This window comes from Desmodus rotundus, chromosome 10, assembly GCF_022682495.2.
Source record: "Desmodus rotundus isolate HL8 chromosome 10, HLdesRot8A.1, whole genome shotgun sequence".
NCBI lineage: Eukaryota > Metazoa > Chordata > Mammalia > Chiroptera > Phyllostomidae > Desmodus > Desmodus rotundus.
The window spans coordinates 71,579,862-71,600,834 of record NC_071396.1 but is presented as its reverse complement, the minus strand read 5'-3'; the positions used below and the strand labels follow the sequence as shown (position 1 = coordinate 71,600,834).

Here is a 20,973-nt window from a genome sequence, read left to right as displayed (position 1 = left end):
GTCCAACTTCTTTGGGACTCTCTGGGCTTCCTGGACTTCTTGGAAGTCTATTTCCTTTGCCAGATTGGGGAAGTTCTTCTTCATTATTTTTTCAAATAAGTTTTCAATTTCTTGCTATTCCTATTCTCCTTCTGGTACCCCTGTGATTCAGATGTTGGAATGTTTAAAGTTGTTTTAGAGGTTCCTAAGCCTCTCCTCATTTTTTTGAATTCTTGTTTCTTCATTCTCTTCTGGTTCAATGTTTATTTCTTCCTTCTGCTCCAAACCATTGGTTTGAGTCCCATTTTCTTTCCCATCGCTGTTGGTTCCCTGTATATTTTCCTTTATTTCATGCTTCAATAGCCTTCAGTTTTTCCTCTATTTTGAAACCATACTCAACCAATTCTGTGAGCATCCTGATTACCAGTGTTTTGAACTGTGTATTTGATAGGTTGGGTATCTCTTCATTGTTTAGTTATATTTTTTCTGGAGCTTTGATCTGTTCATTCCTTTGGGTCATTTTTTTTCCCTCAGTGCACTTGTTACATAATAGGGGGTGGAGCCTTAGGTGTTCACCAGGGTGGGTCAACCCAGGTTGCTGTGTTGTGGTACTGTATGTGGGGGAGGGGTCCAAGAAGGAACAATGCCACTTGTTCGACTCTCAGCCAGCTTTCAGTCACTTCCTCCACTACCCACAAGCAAAGTGGGCCCTTCTGGTGCTGATTCCCAGGTGGGTGGTTTTGAGTATGTTCCAGGACATTGTGGGTCTCTCCAAAGCACTCTCCTGTAAGGCTGGGAGTTTTTCCCACTGCTTCAGCCCCCACAGGTTTTTTCAGTCAGGGGTTTTGAGGCTTTATTTCCCCACACTGGAACTCTGGGTTGTACTGTCTGTGTCGCTCCCAAATTGTTCCTCTTGGCTCATCCCCATGCAAATGTGGGACTGCCTGCTCCCACAAGGACTTGAGGACTCCCATCAAGTTGCCACCTTGCTGCGAGTCCTCTCCACCCAGGCTACTGGTCTCTGCCTCTCCTACTGGTCTGGGTGAATATTTCTTCTTTAACTCCTTGGTTGTCAGACTTCCATACAGTTCAACTTTCTGGAAGTTCTGGTTGATTTTTGTTTTTAAATTTGTTGTTGTCCTTCTCTTGGTTTTGTGAGGAGGCACAGTATATCTATGTATGCCTCCATCTTGGCCAGAAGTCTAAAATGATTTTTCTTGATATATTTCTATATCAATAAATATAATTATGGATCATTAGTTTTCATTGCTGTATGGCATTCTGTTGCTTATATGCAGCCATTGACTATACTTTATTTTACAACTGCCATTGGTGAATATCTAGATTTCTTCCATTTGTTTCCCAATACAATTTTTTTTCAGTTTCGTCCACTCAAGTCCCTAGAACTAGAATTATTGAAAATGTGCCTGCAATATGTGGTAGCGAAACACCCTGAGACAAGTTGAACAATAGGAATTCTGGTCCCTCCATTCCTTTATGTCAGAGAATTTTTAAAATCTTTTAAATCTCTTCAATGTAATCTGTTAACACATTGTATTATTTTAATTTAAATTACTTTGATTACTAGTAAAGCCTTTTTCATATATTTATTTGCCATTTGTAATTCTTTTTTTCCATGACATTTCTATCCCAATGTTTATCATGTTATTATCTCTTCCTCCCACCCTCACTCTCTGTGGGAAATGGTGAGGAAAGAATATAGGGGTGGGGCAAAGTAGGTTTACAGTTGTTCAGATGGAAAATAATACAATAATTAATAAATAAGAATAAACTCTGTTTCATGAACTCACAACTGCACACCTACTTTTGCCCACCCTGCATATAAAAGTCCAGAAGACTATGTAATAAATTGATAACACTGGATAGCTCTGGATTGTAAACTTATGGATGGTTTTTCATTTTCTTTTTTGCTTATTTATATTATCTTTTTTCCAAAAAAATACATTATTTATGTACTTTATAAAATCTTGGAGAAATGAGTACAACTTTGGACTGTGTGCAGACATATGGTGCTGTATATACTTATCAGTCTGGTTCAGAAGTTATTTTTTCAGTAGCAAAAATACCAGAGCTCCAAAAAAAATGCATTGAAATGTCCTCATACAGCTCAGTATAAAGTTTTCAAAAAACATAAAAAGCCATTTAAAACACATAGGCAGTTTCTTAAAGGGTTAAACATAAATTTAACTCATGACCAGCAATTCCACTTATAAGTATCTATCTACCCAGGAGAAATGAAAACCTAGACCCATGAATATGAATGCACATTTTCATAGCAGCCTTATTCATAATAGCCCAAGAGTGGAAACCATCCATTCAGGGGTGTCAAACTCATTTTCACCAGGGGCCACATCAGCCTCGAAATTGCCTTCAAAGGGCCGAAATAATTTTAGAAATGTATAAATGTAACTATTCCTTAACTTTTACGGAGTTGGAATTACATTCGGCCCTTTGAAGGCAACCACAAAGCTGATATGGCCCCCAGTGAAAATGAGTCTGACACCCTGTATTAGCTGGTGAATGGATAGACACAGTGAGGTATATCCATTTTGTGCAATACTAGTCAACAATAAAAAGGAACAAACTGCTAACATGATGAACCTCCAAAAATATGCTCAAGGAAAGAAGACAGACATAAAAGGTCACATGCTATATCCAGAAATGTCCAGAAAAGACCAATCTATAGAGAAAGAAAGCAGATTAGTGGCTGCCGACAGGCCAGGCTGGGGATGAGTGGGGAATGGGCAAGAGAAATCTCTTCAGTGACAGAAATGATCTAAAGCTGGATTGTGGATGATGGTTTTACAACTCCATAGATATTCTAGAAAGCATTGCCCAGTTAACATGGTTTAATCTTATAGTATGTAAATTATACCCCAATAAAGATTTTTTTTAAAAAAGAATGTAAAATACGTAATTTAAAAGAAACATAATATGGGAAATCTTTTTCTAAAGGGTATTAAATTCCCAATGCAATTGCTGAAATTGTCTTTTCAATTTTGCCTTTCCCATTTACCTTTTTAATTCTTTCATATCAACATCTGGTAAATTTTATAATCTTCCATTTCTTTGTTTTATGGATTTGAAAACTGGCTAAAATATAAATTTAAATTTTAAGCCCCTCCCCCTGTCTACAGTTGGCTATCTGAAGTCTGGCCTAAACCTGACAGAGAGCCACAATTCTGAGTGTGGGCTTTGAGAAACGTTGCTGAGGAAACTCGGACTATGTCAGAGTGCCCGAGACGTCCGCAAAGAAGTCACCAAGACATAACTAAGGACTTTGGAATCGCCGAGGTTACTCTCTGGTTCAGGTAAGATAATTGAGAACAGAGGCAGAGACTTTGCTTATTCAGTTCTCGGTCAGGTTCATCCAGATGGTTTGGCTAAACAATCTTGCTGATAACGTCCCCTGTGTCTGTTTTCACTGCAATCACTCAGAAGACTAGCTTCTTTCTTCCTCCCAGTGATTTCTAATTTTTCCCATAATGCTTTCAGGTAGGAAAAAATCTAACAAATTTTTTATTTGGTATAGATATTCATGTATGTTTATCAGTTGCTGGTCAGTGGCAGAATTCAATGATCATTTATTCTTATTCAGTACTGGTGTTGTATAGACTGATTGCTAAGTGTTCTCAGTATCTATTCTTCCTGCTTCCTCTTAGTACATGAACCGCTGAGCTTTAGCAGGGAACGTGGCTGCCCAACCAGAGACCAGACACCCTAGGTTCCCTCACTGTGAGATGTGTCCATGTGGCTAAGTGTTCACATGCGGAAGTGATGTGTGCATCTCCCCCTCCACTTCCTTTCTCTCCGCTTTCCATAGTCCACAATGGGAACATAGGACAGCACCACAGGGGGCGATGTAACAGTGTTAGATGGGATCTGAGACTCTGGATAACCACACTGAACATAACCATTGGGCACACTCCCCTGGATTAGCAAGTCTAAAAAATTACCAAGTCTGCCTGTACTGTTTATATTTTTATTTTCTGTCTATTAAGATTTTTGGACTTCTAACAAAGTCTGGCTGGCGAGAGATTGTTCCCTCCCCTTCCCCCCTCAACTGGCCAAATCTTGGAGATAGCCAAGGGCTCAGCCTGGAATGTCTTTGATATACAAACTAACAACCAGAGCCATTATCTTCTAGTCTGACCCATGCACTCCAGGCAGAAATATTCTTCTGGCTGAATCATCCCAGGGCCAGGTACCAGACAACTTGGCACCACTATAGTTCAGAGTCTACCAAAATTATTCACACTAGGCAACCCTACACTGCCTTGCTCTGCCTTGCCTTTCCCACAGAAACTGCTGTAAAGGCCATGGGCTATGCTCTCCCCTACCTCCTGTCCTTTTGGCCCTGAAACAACCAATGCTGGTTCTTCCTCACATGGCCCTGCATAGTAGGCTGCCCCGCATCTCTCAAGGATTTGTGAGTATAAAACACCTTTGTCCTGAGCCTCTCCTCTGACCCTGTTGTGTCTACACCTGGCTGACCATCACATAAAAGAACACAGAACACTGCCCCTGTAGCCTGGAGGTGTTAATGGTCTTCCCAGGGTGCTAGGACAACATGTAGAAATATATAACATTTGCCCTTGTACATATTTAATCCGTTCAAGACATCGATGAAAAAAGAAAGACTCCTGAAAATCAATGATTATAATAGTTTGTCTTATGAATTAAATTTTAGCACTTTATTTCCTAGTTCATTAAAGCTAAAGCTATAAAAAGCTATGAAATTAAATAATAAATTTGTTCCTCCAAATGGATATTAAAGGGTAAGTTCCCAAATAACCCATCATTTTTTTGTTGCAGCTTCCATAAACTAAGGTGGCTTTTCATAAAGGATTTAACATCTCTACTCAAATTGCATTGCTGGCTCACTGAAGATGAGGAAGGCGAGGAAGGTGCTGCCGTTAGTGACAGTAACACAACTTGGAAACTAGTTATTTTTAGGTTGTTGCCTTCAGTGTTAATTTTTTTGCATCAAGTCTGGAAGTTAATATACCTATGCCATGTAATCTGCAAGAATTTTCAAATGGCTCTTTTATCATTACAAACAGCATAGATTGACTTGGCTCTATTGTTTTAAATACCGGTGTCTGCTTTCTGTTAAGTCTTACCTCGAACAAAGACGTAAGCACTATATTGTTCATAGTATTCTCCCATTCGTACACGGATTGTGTAGAGGCCTTCATCTTCTTTATTGAGATGAGAAAATGTCAGTGTTGCCCGATCTCCGCTCCAATGTGTTTCCACCCATTTTGATGAAGAAACAGGTGCTCCTGGGGTTGGGGGAGGAGAAGTCAGCAAATTAACGGATCTTTTTCTTTATTACTCTTTCCCTCTCTGCCTTCCATTTCTCTCTCTCCCTCACTCCCTCTCTCCCAACCCCCTACCTCTTTCTCTCTCTCTATTCCTCTCCTTCTGTATTGGAAGCGATTTGACTACCAGAGGAAGTCTCTAGGGCTTTGCGCCATCCTGCCATGTTTATACTGGTAAAAATACTGGACCAGAAATGAGGGGACCAGGGCCAGATACACAATCTGCAGTGCAGAATGAAGTGGCAAGTTCCCTTGTTCCGAAAGCAGAGGAAAAAGCACACTGAAAAGTACATAAAGTATTAGGCTTTCCCCTCTAGAAATAGTTTATTACTTATAAAGTGTAATATGGAATGATACAAATTGCAGAAACTAATATTTTTGTGCCATTATTTTATAAAAATAATACTTTATTAATATGATATTTTGATTAATAATAAGTATTTCTGGCTTGCTTTTCTGCAAATTCAGTAATTAGGTAATCAATTCATACCTTTAGCAACTTCATTTTACTTGCTTACTTATTGACTTACTTATTTTAAAGATTTTCTTTATTTATTACTTCAACCATACAAAGGAATACCACTGAGCAATAAGATGAAATTGTTTATACATGCAGCACTATGAATGCACCTCAAAACCATCCTGCTGAGTGTAAAAATAACAAGATTAAAAATATAGTATATACTATGTGGTTGCATTTGTTTGAAATTCTAGAAAATGCAAACTAATCTTCAGTGACTGGACGAGATGAGCGGCTGCCTGTGAAACGGGATAACATGGAAAATGAGCGGCTGGAAGGACAGGCTATTAAGAAGTGTGAGGGAACTTGGGCAAGTGAAGGACAGTTTTATTGATTTGATTGTTTCACTGTCTTGGCTGTTTCACAAGCATATAGTCCTGTGTAAATTAATCAACTTGTACGTTTTAAACTGTACAACATTTATACATCTGAGCATGTACTAATTGTGCATTTTAAATGTTCTGATAAATGTTTTGATGAATGTATTTAATTATATACTTTAAATATATCAGATACATATGTTTTAAAACTCACTTTGCCATTTTCTAAAATCTTAAATCATGTTTTGAAGAATTTTTTTATTAAAACTTTTATATTTTGGAAAAAAAAAGATTTTCTTTATTTCTTTTTAGAGAGAGAGGAAGGGAGGGAGAAAAAAAGGGAGAAAGAGAGGGAGAGAAACATTGATGTGTGAGAGATTCATTGATCAGTTGCCTCTTGCAAGCAACTGGGGACGTGGCCCATAAGCCAGGCATGTGCCCTGACTGGGAATCAAACCAGTGACCCTTCAGTTCTTAGGCCAGCACTCAATCCACTGAGCCACACCAGCCAGGGCAGCAATTTCATTTTAAATGGATATAACTTAAAGCAACATCAGTCTTGCAAATGCAAGATCACAACGGAGATTTGAAACGTTTTTATTTTGGGGAGGATCTTTCTGCTGATGCACCTACTGCTGAAGCTGTTAAGAGTGTTGTATGGACATAGTATTACATAGATGTATCCTAAATAGTATTATATTGCTGTGGTATTAAAAGTTAATATTGGGTTAACTTTCTGACAAACTATTTCAAAATAGAAATTTTACTACTCTAGAGCTGATTATTCTTGAAAAACAATTTTTCTAACAAGATTTAACTCATACAAGTCAGTTTCCTGTAAGTCTAAAATTTTAAGTGCAAATTTACATAATTGTATTTTAATGTTTTCTTTTACAAGTCCCATAATTTCTCAAGGTCATAGAAGAAAATGAAAATGATTTCATGGTTTGCATAGAATTCAAACACCTGTTTATGCATTCTATCACTATTCTATCACTATCTCTTCAATTAGGAGGAAAAATTAATTTTAAAATTATCTCCCTTGTTAATAACTGCTTTATCCAGAGTTTCACATAAAAAGTGTTCTTTTACATTGAATGTGACAATCTTTAAACTTAATTTCTGCCCTGACTGGTGTGGCTCAGTTGGTCGGGCATTGTCCCACAAAGGGAAAGGTCACCGGTTCAATTCCCGATCAGGGCACATGCTTAGGTTGCGTGTTTGGTCCCCAGTCAAGGTGCTCATGTGGATGCGTCTCTCCCTCTCTTTCTCCTTCCCTTTCCCTCTCTCTAAAAATAAACTTTAAAAAAAAACTTAATTTCTATTTCTAAGCCTTATATAGTTGCTTTGCAATGTTGTGGCAGTTTTCATAACCAGAGGGTCTAAACTCTTTGATCAATCCTAGCAACTGCCTTACGTGTTCTATTGCAATGTCTACAGAGATTACTGCCTGATGGCTGGCAATGCCTGGCAGCGCTCAGGCCAGGGATCTAATATCTGCGCAGGCCCCACAAAGAAAAGTTCTGGGCATTGCCTGGCAAGCTGGCCTCCCACCGATGGTTCCCATGCTGCCGCTCTCCTCCTCTAGGGACATGTCCACCATCGATGCTGCTGCTGCCACCGCCATGCTGGCTTCAGCCTGCGCCCAGGTTCCAGCCATTGCCTTGGGACTCCATGGTGCCACAGACTACCCCAGGTGCCCCCATGCACAGCTGACATGCTCCATAGTCTCAATGGACTATAAACTTCATTTATTTTGCCAAACAAAATTAACTTACAAAATGAATGTATATCCAAGTAACCTAAGCAAAATCACATTTTTTGGTAATCCTTTCCATATGTTACTTGATGATAAATTATAATTTCTTCAAATATATTATGAAAATTCTGCTACTTTGATACATATGTAAAAACTTTTTAAACTTTCAATAGGTGATGCCCTCTAATGTCCAGTTTCCGCCAGCTCTGGCAAACAGATCTGCAGTCTCATGGACATTCACGCTCTGGTGCCAAGCCTGGCCTTCAGTGAACAAGAACCTAAGTGAGAATTGGTCATCAAGGCTCACCATTTCTGTACCACTGGACCTCTGGCTGGAAATGCTTAATTTCAGGAGTGATGACTACACGGCAGCCTAGACTCAGCGTCTCACCCTCTCTCCCAAAAGACACATCAAACTTGTCATCAAAGTGGATCTCAAACTTAGACGCATAACCATAAGGGGTCACAGCAACTGGGTACAACAAAAAAAATCAGTCATTTATTTCTTCTCATCAAGGAGACATGAGCATTTTAATAAGCACTGGCACAACAGAGAGAGGTCACAACAAATACCGATCAAATGATTTATCTGGGAAAAAATTAAGTCTTATAAAAGAAGTATGGAGCATATTCACATGTCATTATGAGAAATGGAAATTCTGAGTATGAAAATTCTTGCTTCATTGGTCAGAAAATCTTATCTATAATTAATAGAATTTAAAGGTCAGGTTTAATGCCTTGTATAAAATGTAAAGTAACACCACATTTAGCTTAGATTTAAATAGATAGTAGAGACATATTCAATACATATGCGCTTTGTAATTTTAGATTCTGAGTTCATTTAAACTGCTGCTTGTAATCTTAGGACAAATAGCCATATCAATTAGTCATGAAAAATGAGTTTTTCAGTAAGTTGCCTTAGTTTCTTTAATAATCTAAATTTAAAAATGTAAGAAATGTCAATGAGGATACTAAAAGGTTTAAAATATTGTAACTTAAAACTTTATTCTTAGAAATGTCTTATTTATAGACTGTATAAATGCCTGCATCATAAACTCTTTCAGGTTTTATTTCTTCTTTTCTCAAAGAAAAGGGCTTGAGAAAATAACGACTATTTATTACGGGTTATCATAATGCCAGGCATGCTACATTTGACATGTCATCTAATCCTTGCAAAAACGCCACGACATAGATACCAGTTTTTCATTTCTTTCAGATGGGGATATAGAAGTTCACAACTATACAGCTAATGACAAGGTTAAAAGGTATCACATGTGAAATTAAAATTCAAACCCATACCTGCCCATCTCTAAAACTCAGGCCCTTTCTCTCATGTTTCATCTCTCTCCCTAAGATCTCTTAGTATTAATTTGAAAAAGCAAGCTAACATTTATTGAGTTCAACTTGTGCCAAGTATTGTTCCAAGCATTTAATATCCATTAACTCAAGCCTCACAAAATCCCTGTCAGATAGGTACCGTTACTTATCTGTTTTATAGACGAGGAAACAGCAACACAGGGAGATTAAATAACTGCTCGCTTTCATCCCACAGAGCCAGGATTGACCCTGGCAGGCTGTCTCTACAGTTTGTGCTGTCAACCAATACATGGTATTGCCTTGAACTTGTGTGTTTCCAGGCAACCAATGGCAACACACAAGTTGGTTATAACCAACATGGGAATAACTTCTCTTTGAAGCATGTCTTATCTGCCCTACTTCTATATGATGATGTCCCACTGAAATCAAAAAGCAAAACAACTTGGCCAGACCTTCCTCATTGGGAAGCAGGGCTGATTTCAAAGCTGACTTAGGGGGCAAAGATAAGGATTACAGTAGGCCTGAGGTTTAGGAGTTGGCAAATCAGTGAGCTAAATTTAGACTGCTTCCTGTTTTGTACCATTAAGAATGGTTTTAATTTTTTTGAACATTTGAAAAAAATCAAAAGAAGAATAAGATTTTGTAACGTGTGAAAAATAAGGAAATAGGAAATTAAAAGTTCGATGTTTATAAATGAGGTTTTATCGGAACATAGCCATGCTCATTCATTTAGCTACTGTCTGTGGCTGCTTCTGTGTTACAATGGCAACACTGAATAGTTGTAATAAAAACCGTATGGCCCACAATCTAGTTTTTTTGCAAAAATATTTGCTGACCCCTGGTTTAGAATATGGTTTAAAATTAGAAAGACCAGGTTACAAGTCCCTATATGTCTCTGCTACTATATGGATTCTCGTCCCATGATTTAATCTCTCTAATCTGCTTCCTCAACTGCGTGTCACAGATAAAAGGGTACCTATTTCATAAGCTTTGGGAAAGCACTAAATGAATCAGTGCCTATAAAAAATGACTTAATACAGTGTCTGGCACAACTAGTCAATACATATCAGCTATTAGAGCAGAACCAAGGGCAGGGAGCTTTATCTATGATACTTACCAGCATATTCTGAGCACCTAAACCAGTTCCTAGCACATAGCAGATGCTCTATAAATATTAATTGAATAAATTGATGAGTCCTCTGTTTTCTATGTTGGCAACAATTGCAATTAATTCAGGGGCTAATCAGAGGAGGTTCAGAAAGATTAAGAAGTTAGAGGAGTCAAGATGAGCTGGGCTTTCAGACCCTGACTTGATGGAGGAGAGGGAAAAGGGAGGAACATGGATGATGATGAAATGGCAGTGAGAATGAACAAGATGCATTCAGAAAATTGCATAATGATCGCTGCGCTAGTCTTGGGCACATGGGGAGATGAGTCATAGTTTCAGGATTTCTGCTAGAATACTGTCTCCATATAAATCAGATGATAGGAGGACATGATTTGGAATGCGTTCCTCCCTCACTCCTACTCACCATCCCTTCCTGCCCATGGTATCGATGCCAATGATTATAACTGAAATATTAAAATTAAGAGCTATTTTTAAAAGTTGATAGAGTAAGTCATCTACAGACATCAAACTAACCAGTTAGGTTAAAAGCTGACCCATGAGAAAGTATCTTCATCAGTCATTTTCAAAACTACTACTTATTTTTTAATGTTTGGAAATTAAGAAGTTAGGATTTGGCTACCTTTTTCAGTCTGATTGTTGTAAGCATCTAATTATTTGAACTACCATAAGGATTTTATTTTTATTGCTTCCCATGAGAAGTTTTGACATAGATGAAATAATTGAAGTTCTCAAATTCACAAATTAGCAATAATTGGAATATTTTTAATAGCTTGCTATTTAACCACATTTAGACTTCATTTTAACTTGCACTTCATAAGTTAATGTATTTGTTTATTCATTCATTATTGAACAGCTACTCTGTGTCAGGCACTGGGGTTTAAAGATAAAAGTACAGCCCTGCCTTCAAGTGGCTCACGGGCCACTGGGAGAGGAAAACATGTAACAGTTACCAGTGTGACAGAGATTCCTATGGAGGGGCTGTGGATTTGCCGGGGACACGCAACTCTGAATGGGTGGGGGTTCGGGTGGCGGTGAGGGTCCACATGGATTTCTCAAGGAGAAGATGCTGACCTGGCCATTTAAGGATGAGCAAAGCTGCTCTCGACAGTCCTGACTCGTGTGTGTGCCTGTGCGTGTGCGAGTGAGGTTAAATCACTGCCCAGGGTTGTGCAACGATCCTTCTCATTTTATGCAGAAAGTCACAAAAGGGTTTGCCTTTTTTCACCCAGCACATCTCGGCTTTTATAAAACCTGAACAAAGCAATTATATTCAGAAAGAAAAGAGTAACCAAAGAATCTAAAAGTACAAAACTGACCATAGGTAGCTATTACATATATATTTTATACTAGCACATATTATAATATATACTATGCATTTATTTCAGCATTATAGAATAGCTTATTATGCTGTATTTTATTTTATTGTTTTATTTTTTATTTTCCCTATTTGTTAAAGTTGGGTTTACTGAAGCATTATTACATACAGTAAATTTCACCCTTTCCAGTGTACAATTCCATTAGTTTTTCTTTTTTTAATTTTTTAATTATAGTTGACAACACCATGTTAGTTTCAGGCGCACAGCGTATTATGCTGTATTTTAAGTGGAGATGGCACTCAGCAAACATATTTTGAAACTTACAGCTGAGGGGCAGGGTAGAAGCCCCAGCATGGAAACGAGTCTCATCAAACTCTCCCTTATATCCTAGAAAAGAAAGCAGAAATACACGTGAGCTGCTTCTTCGCTTATTTTTTTAGCTATGAAAATAGTGATAAAAATACATTTTGAATAAAGCAAGTCCAGCAAACCTACTCTTTACCACAACCGACGCATATGCTGAAAGCTCTCCTTTAACATTCATGGCCGAGGCCCGGTACTGAGCCGTGTCTTCAAAATCACACCTGAAAGAACAAACAGAATGCGTGGCCATCCCAGTGATACTCCTTGTAATTACTAGCTATTCCTTCAAGAACCTCTTTTCTACCATGGCACACTGCACATCAGTGGTTAACATGGTGTGCTAAGGAACTCTCGATGAAGCTACTCTCTCTGATCTGGCTCCCTGTGGGATTTTATGTAGTTCAAGAGGTATACAGCAGGTTCAAGCCAGCAGCACAGAATGGGAGAAGACTATAGTCCATTGTCACCCTGGCCCAGGTTCATTTATAATGTCCAAGAAGCGTCAACAAAATGCTAAGCACATACATTACAGCATGAACAGCATTATGATAAACTGGGGGCACAGCTTCCCTGTTGGTCTCCCTCAGGGTGTTTTCAGTCTGGGGGCGACAGGGCAACAGACAGGGAAAGAAACGGCCTCTGCTTGTAGACTTCCACAGCCTCCCTGGTCCACAGGCCAGCTCCAGGTGGGTCTAATGTGTTGTTCTGTGTTCTAGCCTCAAAGTACAAACGAGTTATTTATTCCCTAATTCTACTAAGGTTCAGGGCATACCTGGAGCTTCGGCCCACAGCACGACACAAGACCTGCCATTTGGAAGTTCCTCTGAGTTGTAATACCGAAATTGGGATGTCTTTAACAATGGGGTTAAGGAGACAATGATCTCATACAGAGACGAACAGGCCAAGATTACAAAGCAAGTTGTTTTGTGTCTTATCGCTACCTGTGTCTGTGTTATTCCTCGTCCCTCCAAGTTTAGTTTCACTTGTATAAATTTATTTCTTGTTGAAATTTTACAGACAGCAACAGAGCCCCGGGAAGATCAACACAGCTGTCTTTCCTGTAACTGTTTAATTATCGAGCACACCGTTTTCTCCGTAGAACCAGCGACTGGCAGAATTGGTGTGACCTGAGGTCAGGGACAGAGCTTGGTGCATGTCACAGGGCGCCAGGGCTCCGTCTGCAGCCCAGCTCCACATGTGTCAACTGCTCTGCTCTGAAGAGAAGGCTATAAATCTCTGAAGGTCAGCACCGTGCAAATTTTACTTTGACATCTCAGCATGTCATGGTTTTATGTGAACTGAAAATGGTGGGAGCTTGTTTAACCTTTTTATGCACATAACAAGGCGTGAGTTTCAAAATTATCTTTGGAGACGTGATAAACTTTTGAGGACTTAGAAATTTTGATGTGGATTCTGCTTTCAAATTTTGCTTTGGATTTTGCTTTAAAACCATCCAGTGTCCACCCTGCCTCCAGGGTGATAGTGTGGGTGCACTGTTTTCCATAGTCCCTGGTGAGCAGAAGGAAAGAGCGATTCTCCTAGTCCAGCTTACTTTCATTGCCACCCAAACCAACCTCCATGTACTTTACCGATTAAAGGCGAAAGAGTGTGATAATGATGTTGTTGATTTGGAACTCTGAAAGGATAATTGAATATGTCTAGTTACGTAACTTATTTTCTTAATGATGTCTAAGAAAAACTCGCCAGTATATGAAAGGATAAATAAAAAGATACAAATTGTGTTTTTCTCAATATTTTTGACTGAATTCAAATGTAAGATCACTTTAGTAGGTAAAGTGGGCTTGGCAGGAATGAGTCATGCCTGCCACCCGAAGCTGGGCGCCTGGAGAAGCAATGCATGTGCGGGTCCCTCATTGTGGCTGTGCTGCACTGGGAATGAGGGTGGAGTGCAGGTGCTAAATGGAGCGGTGAGGTGCCTCCCTGAGTGACTGTAAGGCAACACACAGAGACTCTGATGTCCTCTTACATGTTAATCTCCAGCGTGTGCATTCCATACCGACTTTCTATAATATACTTCCCAGGGTTTGCGTGGACATTTATTGGCACCTGGTTTTTATACCTGGGAGACAATGGAAACAAGAGGAAGTTAGTCAAAATGTAAACATCTTCACGATTAAAAGTGCACGCATACATAATTCTTGTTCTTGAAGGAACACCTGTAAACACGGCACTGAGGTCAGCCGCAGCAGCGGCTCAATGAAGGCAAATCTACGGTAGACTAAATAAAAGGCACAGTTAATACAACAAAACTTCTCACTGTATTTATTTTCCTGTCCTTCATCATAAAAATTACATCTAAAAAGCTGACCATTCATAACAATGTGGTTGAATCCTGCATATATAATACTGAGTGGAAGAGCAAGATACAAAAGTGTACACAGTGCAGTGATTATGTCTGTACAAGTACAAAACCAGAAAAGGCCAATTCATGTTGCCAGATGTCAGGAAAGTGATATCCCTCGGGGTGGGGGGTATAGAGGAGAGGGTGGGGGGAACATGAAGGAGGCATCTTGGGTGCCGATAATGGTTGGTTTCTTGATTTGGGCGCTGGTTACGTGGGTGTGTGCAGTCTACAGAAATTCATCAAAGCTTACATTCATATATAATATGCATTTTTGTGTGCATATTATACTCAATAAAAGATCTAAAGAAAAACTTGACCATTGTTGACACAACAGAGGGGAAGTTTTTGTGCTGGGCCTTTTATTGTTGGCTGTCTACGTAGGACGAAAGCAAAACATTCTTCCTACTAACATTCTTGCACGTGGTTAAAGAACAGCATGACTGTATTGGAAGCTCTCTATATTTAAGTGTTTTACTCTGTCATAAGCAAGCATGGTTCTTGGCTTGGAAGAACTTAAAATATATTAATCACGAAAAAACTTCTGAGAAATAAAAGCTGAAAGATTGATTCCCTTCTTCTGACTGTCCTATCCCTACTTAAGCCTCTCAGGCCTCAGAGAGTGAGGCTACATGGAGGGGCCCTTCCTAAGAGACTCTCTCTCAAGTCCAGAAACGACACCTTGATTCTTTACCACGTCCTCATGATCTCAATTGCCAGTGACTATGGTGCCAAACCAGGCTCTCCTGCTTAAGCCATTTTCTGCCCAAAAGAGGAGCTGGATTTTACTTGTTCCTTTTTCAGACACCCCACTTTTCATGCACAGATAACATAAATAACACTAATAACCACAACTGACACAGAGCACTTAATATGAGCCAGGCAAGGTTCTAGTGCTTTATGAATAGATCGGTAAATTCAACTCTGACAACAACCACATAGGCAGAACTATTTTTAACATCATTTTCCAGATGAAGACACCAAGGCATGAAGAGGTGAAGTAACTTGTCCCAGTTCACACAGCTAGGAATAGCAGAGCTAGGATTTGAACAAGGCAGCCTGGCTCCTGACAACATGTGATGCTTTCATTTTCCAATTGCTCTCTATTTAACTCTATTTTATTTCTTCAGACTTCTGGAAATGGTTATAAGGAGATTTGGGATCAGGGAAACTGGTGGAAAGGGAGAGAAGGAAAGAAAATAATCTTCAATCAGTCCTTCTCTCCAGCTTGCACTCTCACACACACGCGTGCACACAGGCTCTGTGTCGCTAAAACACACACTGATTTTCTATGCTTTTTAAAATGAATCATTCTCCTCCACTTAGCAAAATCCCAACTGATCCTTCAAGGTTTATATCAAATGCCACTTCTTCAATAAACCCTTCCCTAAACCCACACAATATTAATATTTTCCTGTCTCTCTGCATCAGTGTTACTTGGATCAAACTGTAAGATATAACACTTACTAAATCATGGCTGAATATGCATCACTTCTGCTAAGCTTCCAGCGCCTTGATCATAGGGATTGTGTCTGATCTACACGCACTTCTATTCCCACGCTCAAGGAAAATGAGCCGCAGGCACACATATTAGGCACTCAGTGTTTGTCAAATTGGATTGAATGGAATTATTTTGTAATGCAATAGATTAATTATAGCTTCATAATTTTTAGAATAGAGTTCTTTTTTAAATTATTTATTTATTTATTTTTAGAGAGGGGAAGGGAGGGAGAAAGGGAAGGAGAGAAACATCAATGTGTGGTTACCTCTCACGTGGCCCCTACTGGTGACCTGGCCTGCAACCCAGGTGTGTGCCCTGAGTGGAAATCGAATAGGCAGTGCTTTGGTTCCCACATTGGCGCTCAGCCCACTGAGCCCCACCAGCCAGGGCAGGACCAGAGTTCTGACAAGCACATACTTCATGATGTGGAAGTGCATATGAGAACAGTAAGTTGAGGCTCTTTGTGGCTCAGTTCTCTCTGATTTAAAATGAGAGGGCTGGACTGACTTAAGAATTGCAGTTGCATGTATGATGTCAGATGGGTACTAGATTTATTGGGGTGCTCACTTTGTAAGTTATATAAATGTCTAATCATTAGGCTGTATCCCTGAAACTTATTTAACATTATATATCAACTATAATTGAAAAATAAAAACATTTTTTAAAGTGAAAAAACAAGAATTGCAGTTGTGAGGCAGTCATAGCGGCATACCCTACCCAACCTTAGAGCACAGTGCCGGCTGCTTCCTGCCAGCCCCAACCAGCTGTCTCACCAGAGGCCCCAGCCAGGCAGGACTATCTGCTCAGGGATGGCCTGTAAGAAGAAATCTGCTGGCTGCTTCGAATTTCCAACATTCCTTGTTTTGACGAATGACAGGGTAGGGCCTGATCATCGACATGTTCTTCTGATTGAATTGGTTTATATAATTTCACACTTGACTCAGAAGCTCCCTCTTGCTCAGTTTTTTTCATGTGCTGGTTTTTTTTCAATAGTTCTTTTCAGCATATGAAGAGAAATATGACCCCAAAGGCTGTGGCATGTGCTACTTGACCCAAAACTGAGTGACACACAATTTAGCTTCTGACCAAACATCTCCACAAAGTTTGAGTTAAAGCAGTATTTTGCATGTCCCAGGGTTGCTTCACCTTCCTTGCTCTCCAGTACTACCTGATTTAGCTCCTTAATGACTTTTCTAATGTGACTACCTAGCACGTGAAATAGCTTTAAAACACATACACTCATATGCACACACTCCACTTTGAGGATCTTCCGGTCTTTCCTCGGGTACTCCAGATGTTAGTGTAAGAAACACCTGTTTTAAAGCAGCAGACAAGGAGTAAATTAAGAAGCAATTCAATTCTATTCTCCATGGACTTCACCGGGGCATTCAGGTTCGGGGTCACTTAGATTGGCTGTCTTGAGCGTTAAGTCAGGAAAGGAAGGAAGGGTGTGTGGCCTGCTCTGTATATGCTTCACAGCTTGTTATTTCTGGAAAGTGAAATTCCAAACTGGCCAGTCATCAGCTAATTTTGGAAAGCAATCTACACCCTGGGATAATCTGTCAAGAGGTTTCTGAAATTCTTGTGCATCTTCAGATATACACTATTTTCCTTATTATTTTCATGTAGTGGCTACAAAGTTAACGAGCACCTGGCCACGATAAGCGATGTGTGTTCCTGTCATTTAGCATCTCCAGTAACCTCTAGATTCCATTTACATAGGCTTGGCCGGCACGTGGGACTGACCAAAGAGCAGCTGCTGCGTGTTCATGCCATTTGTTAGACCTCAGGGATTTCCATGATCTGAAGGTGCCTGGTGGAAACTTGGAATTAAACTGTCTTTGGAAAGAGTTCTAAGGGAGGCAGGCCCAAGGAGTACATGCCTGTGAAAGACGTAGCTAAGGCCCTAACTGCTGCAAATAGAGGCAGCATGACTACACGAAGCATTGTCACAAACTTATTTCTATAATTTACCTCCTTCTATTCAGGAAGATCATTCTCAATTATTTCTCTCATATTTGTCTTCAGTGTTAGACCCAGGAAGCTGCACTTGGGACCCAAAAAGGCATAAATGCCAGCAAAGTACCTTGGCTCTTGCTTGGGCTGTGCGGGGAAGGACGCTTACTGAAGATTGCATTACCAGTATTGTAAAGTCAGATCTTCATGTAATGATTATGTTTTTGAAAAGGAAACATACCCAGGAGAGTACACTAATCCCACATAGAAGTTTACTCCCAGAGGTGGGTTTATCTTGGAGCCAACGAAACTGAAGTTGTGGGGTCTCTCACTACCACAGGCCTCCACAAGACTCTATGCCTAATTTATACTATTAACTTTATATTCTTTTTTGTAAAGAGTACCCCCAAAGTGTAGAAGCTTTATGCCCCCCCAAAATCTAGATCTAACCTCTTAATTGCCATAGCCAGTTTTCTGTTATCTGCTAGCTGATTGTCCAAATTTTAGCTCTATCCAGGGACAAATCTTGCTCTCTAAAGTATGATTAACTATTTTCTTAGTGGCCCACTAGTTCTTCTGTTGTAATATTTTATTTTTCACTTGACTTGCAAGGCAATAGGACTTTCTGTGAAGTGCCCTGATCCATCCCTACAGGGGGAATTTGGGTAAGAATGAAGCTGTTTTTTAAGCACTAACAGGGGTGGAGGAAGTAGAGAAAGGCTTGTTCCAATAGATGAACAGCCTCCCAATCATTCCTGAGACAAATCTTGCTTTTGTCTTTTTCATTTTTGTTTAAAAGGAGCCCCTAGGACATAAAAGTCACATGTTAAGGAAATAAATATTGCAAAGCCAGGTATGAAAGTTTTGTAAAGAATGGCAACTACAGCTCAGTTCCATTAGTAAGGACAACTGAAAATTGACAATACATTCTATTTTTTTCATTTTAACTGGAATTCTAAGAGTTGACAATTTGGTCATCTCAAATTTTTCTGGGGAGCTTTTATCTTTTATTATTTGTTTTTAAATCACTCTTTTTTTCTAGCCCCAAAATACAAATGTAAGGAGTTTAATCTTCAACATCCTTTGAGCTCTACCTTTGTAGAACCACATGCTCTGGCTTAATAAATAACACCATCAATGTATATAAGCATGTTTGTACTGTGTTTTCTGTACATTTAACATAATAAATAAATGCATGAGAAATTAATATTTATCTCCCAGATATTACTTTGTATCCTTTCAAAAATCATCATTAACTCGAAGTTTTAAAAGGCAGGAAAACAGAGATGGGATGCTGTGTGATAAATATATGTTCTTAATTAAGGACCCTGATTATTCATTTATTAGTAGTACATTTACATTTTATGAAAGGATATTTTTACTGGCCAAATAATATTTCTTGGAGCTGGAAATTTGTTATTCTTCATGTGCTTCTATAGGAAAGTTTGGATTTTTTTGAAGGTGGGAATTAATCAGTTTTTGAACAGAAAATGTCCCTTTAATAGGCCAAATTATGCAGTTCTATACTCACAGAGAAAGGTGAGGCAAAGATATGTTGATTCTTAGCTTACTATAGTATACCGTTGTACCTTAAAGCTTGTAAACTTATTTTTAAAACTTCCTTTGCATTGAAATATGTTCCTACATTTCTCATTTTTGTTTACTATAAATTATTTGCCTTGGTAATATATAGCTGGCTTGGATTTTCATTCTTTGCTTTTCAAACTCAAGAACCTGAAAAGAGTTTACATACAGGAAAAATTATAAGTAAATCCAATATTACCAGAGGTAGGGTGATATCGTAGGTGAATTTTTAAAAACTCACCACCTGCTCCTTAAGAATAACTTTACACGGGGTCTATCATGTCAGCTACCTCCATTCGTGCTAGCCAGGTGTCTGACAAACACTAGAGATGGGGGGGGAAGAAAGGAGAGGGAGGCGGGGGCTCTGCGGGCAACAGTGCCCTCCAGCGTAGTGTTTATACTACAACACAGGGTGCATTTACCACTACTCCTGAGGATAAGAAAACAGCATGCAAAATACTCATGTCAGAGAATAAAGTGGAAAACATCTTTTTGAGTTGCCTCATTTCCATACTTCTGCTGTGTGTGGCAGACATTCATAACATACAACAGGAAGATTCTGAGTTTAGGGGCCAAAACATCATTGACAATTGCAATAGGGTGTACAACGGAAGGAGAAAAGGGGGGCTTATTCTTTACAGAAAGAAAACTCTTTCTGGCACCACACTGAGTGGTATTTCCCATCAAATCCCAACTCTTTTTTTTTGTTTTGCTTTAGAAAACTCACTGAGAGCTGAGTTCACATAAGGAGTAGAGTTGCAGCTGTTTGGGCTTTAATTATTTTAAAAATGGCAGTATTGCTTCTTCTCACAAAATGATACCTATACTTAATGAGTTTACCTAATGAGAACAAGTTTGTATGGTCCATAGCAGTTACACATGTATTTTTTCTTTGCATGTAAATACGCTGATGAAATTTTAACATGATACAAAATAAAGACCCATTTGTATAATGTGATTATAAAATAACAGAATGTATTATAATTATGAAAGACTATTCTTCCCATATATAAAATATTAATCCCAGTATCCTTTCTTCACGATTTAAAAAATATATACAAATTTGTCAATGTTTTCATTGACTCCTGTATATTTATAATGATGGGTGTTTTCATGAGAGGTAAGGTTAGCTTGTTTAATTGAGTCCATGATTAGCTTCCATAAAGATACATACCACGTGACACGAGGTTCCGGCCAGCCCGATACCGAGCAGTATAATTTCACGTTTTCTTTCTCCCAAACAGTGTGGGAGCGAAGTTTAATGACAAACTCGGGAGCATGGAGAAGATGATCTTCATTCAACTTTCTATGAAATGCCTCTGTTTCTTCCAACTGAAAAAAATTAAAATATTATAAAATCAAAGTAACTTGTGCTACTAAAATAACAAGCAGAAACCAAAACTACATTTTTTCCACTTGGAAGCTCACTTTTGTATTAAAATCAAATGCATATTCCTTAGTACTTTTTAAACAAATATATCATTTAATTTTTAACATTCTAAGCCTGAGGAACATATTTTAT

At 38.9% G+C, this 20,973-nt stretch overlaps 1 protein-coding gene across 2 annotated transcripts in view; it reads right to left on the bottom strand.

The window, feature by feature from the left end:
- MYOM1 (myomesin 1) overlaps positions 1–20,973 on the bottom strand; it is a 131,161-nt gene that overhangs the window by 76,380 nt on the left and 33,808 nt on the right. For both annotated transcript variants that reach the window (XM_024580417.4, XM_045187957.2), the window contains exons 5-10: positions 20,626–20,783; positions 14,036–14,128; positions 12,181–12,269; positions 12,010–12,072; positions 8,231–8,395; positions 5,124–5,285 (exon numbers count right to left, since the gene is read on the bottom strand). In XM_024580417.4, coding sequence (XP_024436185.2) covers positions 5,124–5,285; positions 8,231–8,395; positions 12,010–12,072; positions 12,181–12,269; positions 14,036–14,128; positions 20,626–20,783 — 730 coding nt within the window. The remainder of the gene's footprint in view (positions 1–5,123; positions 5,286–8,230; positions 8,396–12,009; positions 12,073–12,180; positions 12,270–14,035; positions 14,129–20,625; positions 20,784–20,973) is intronic.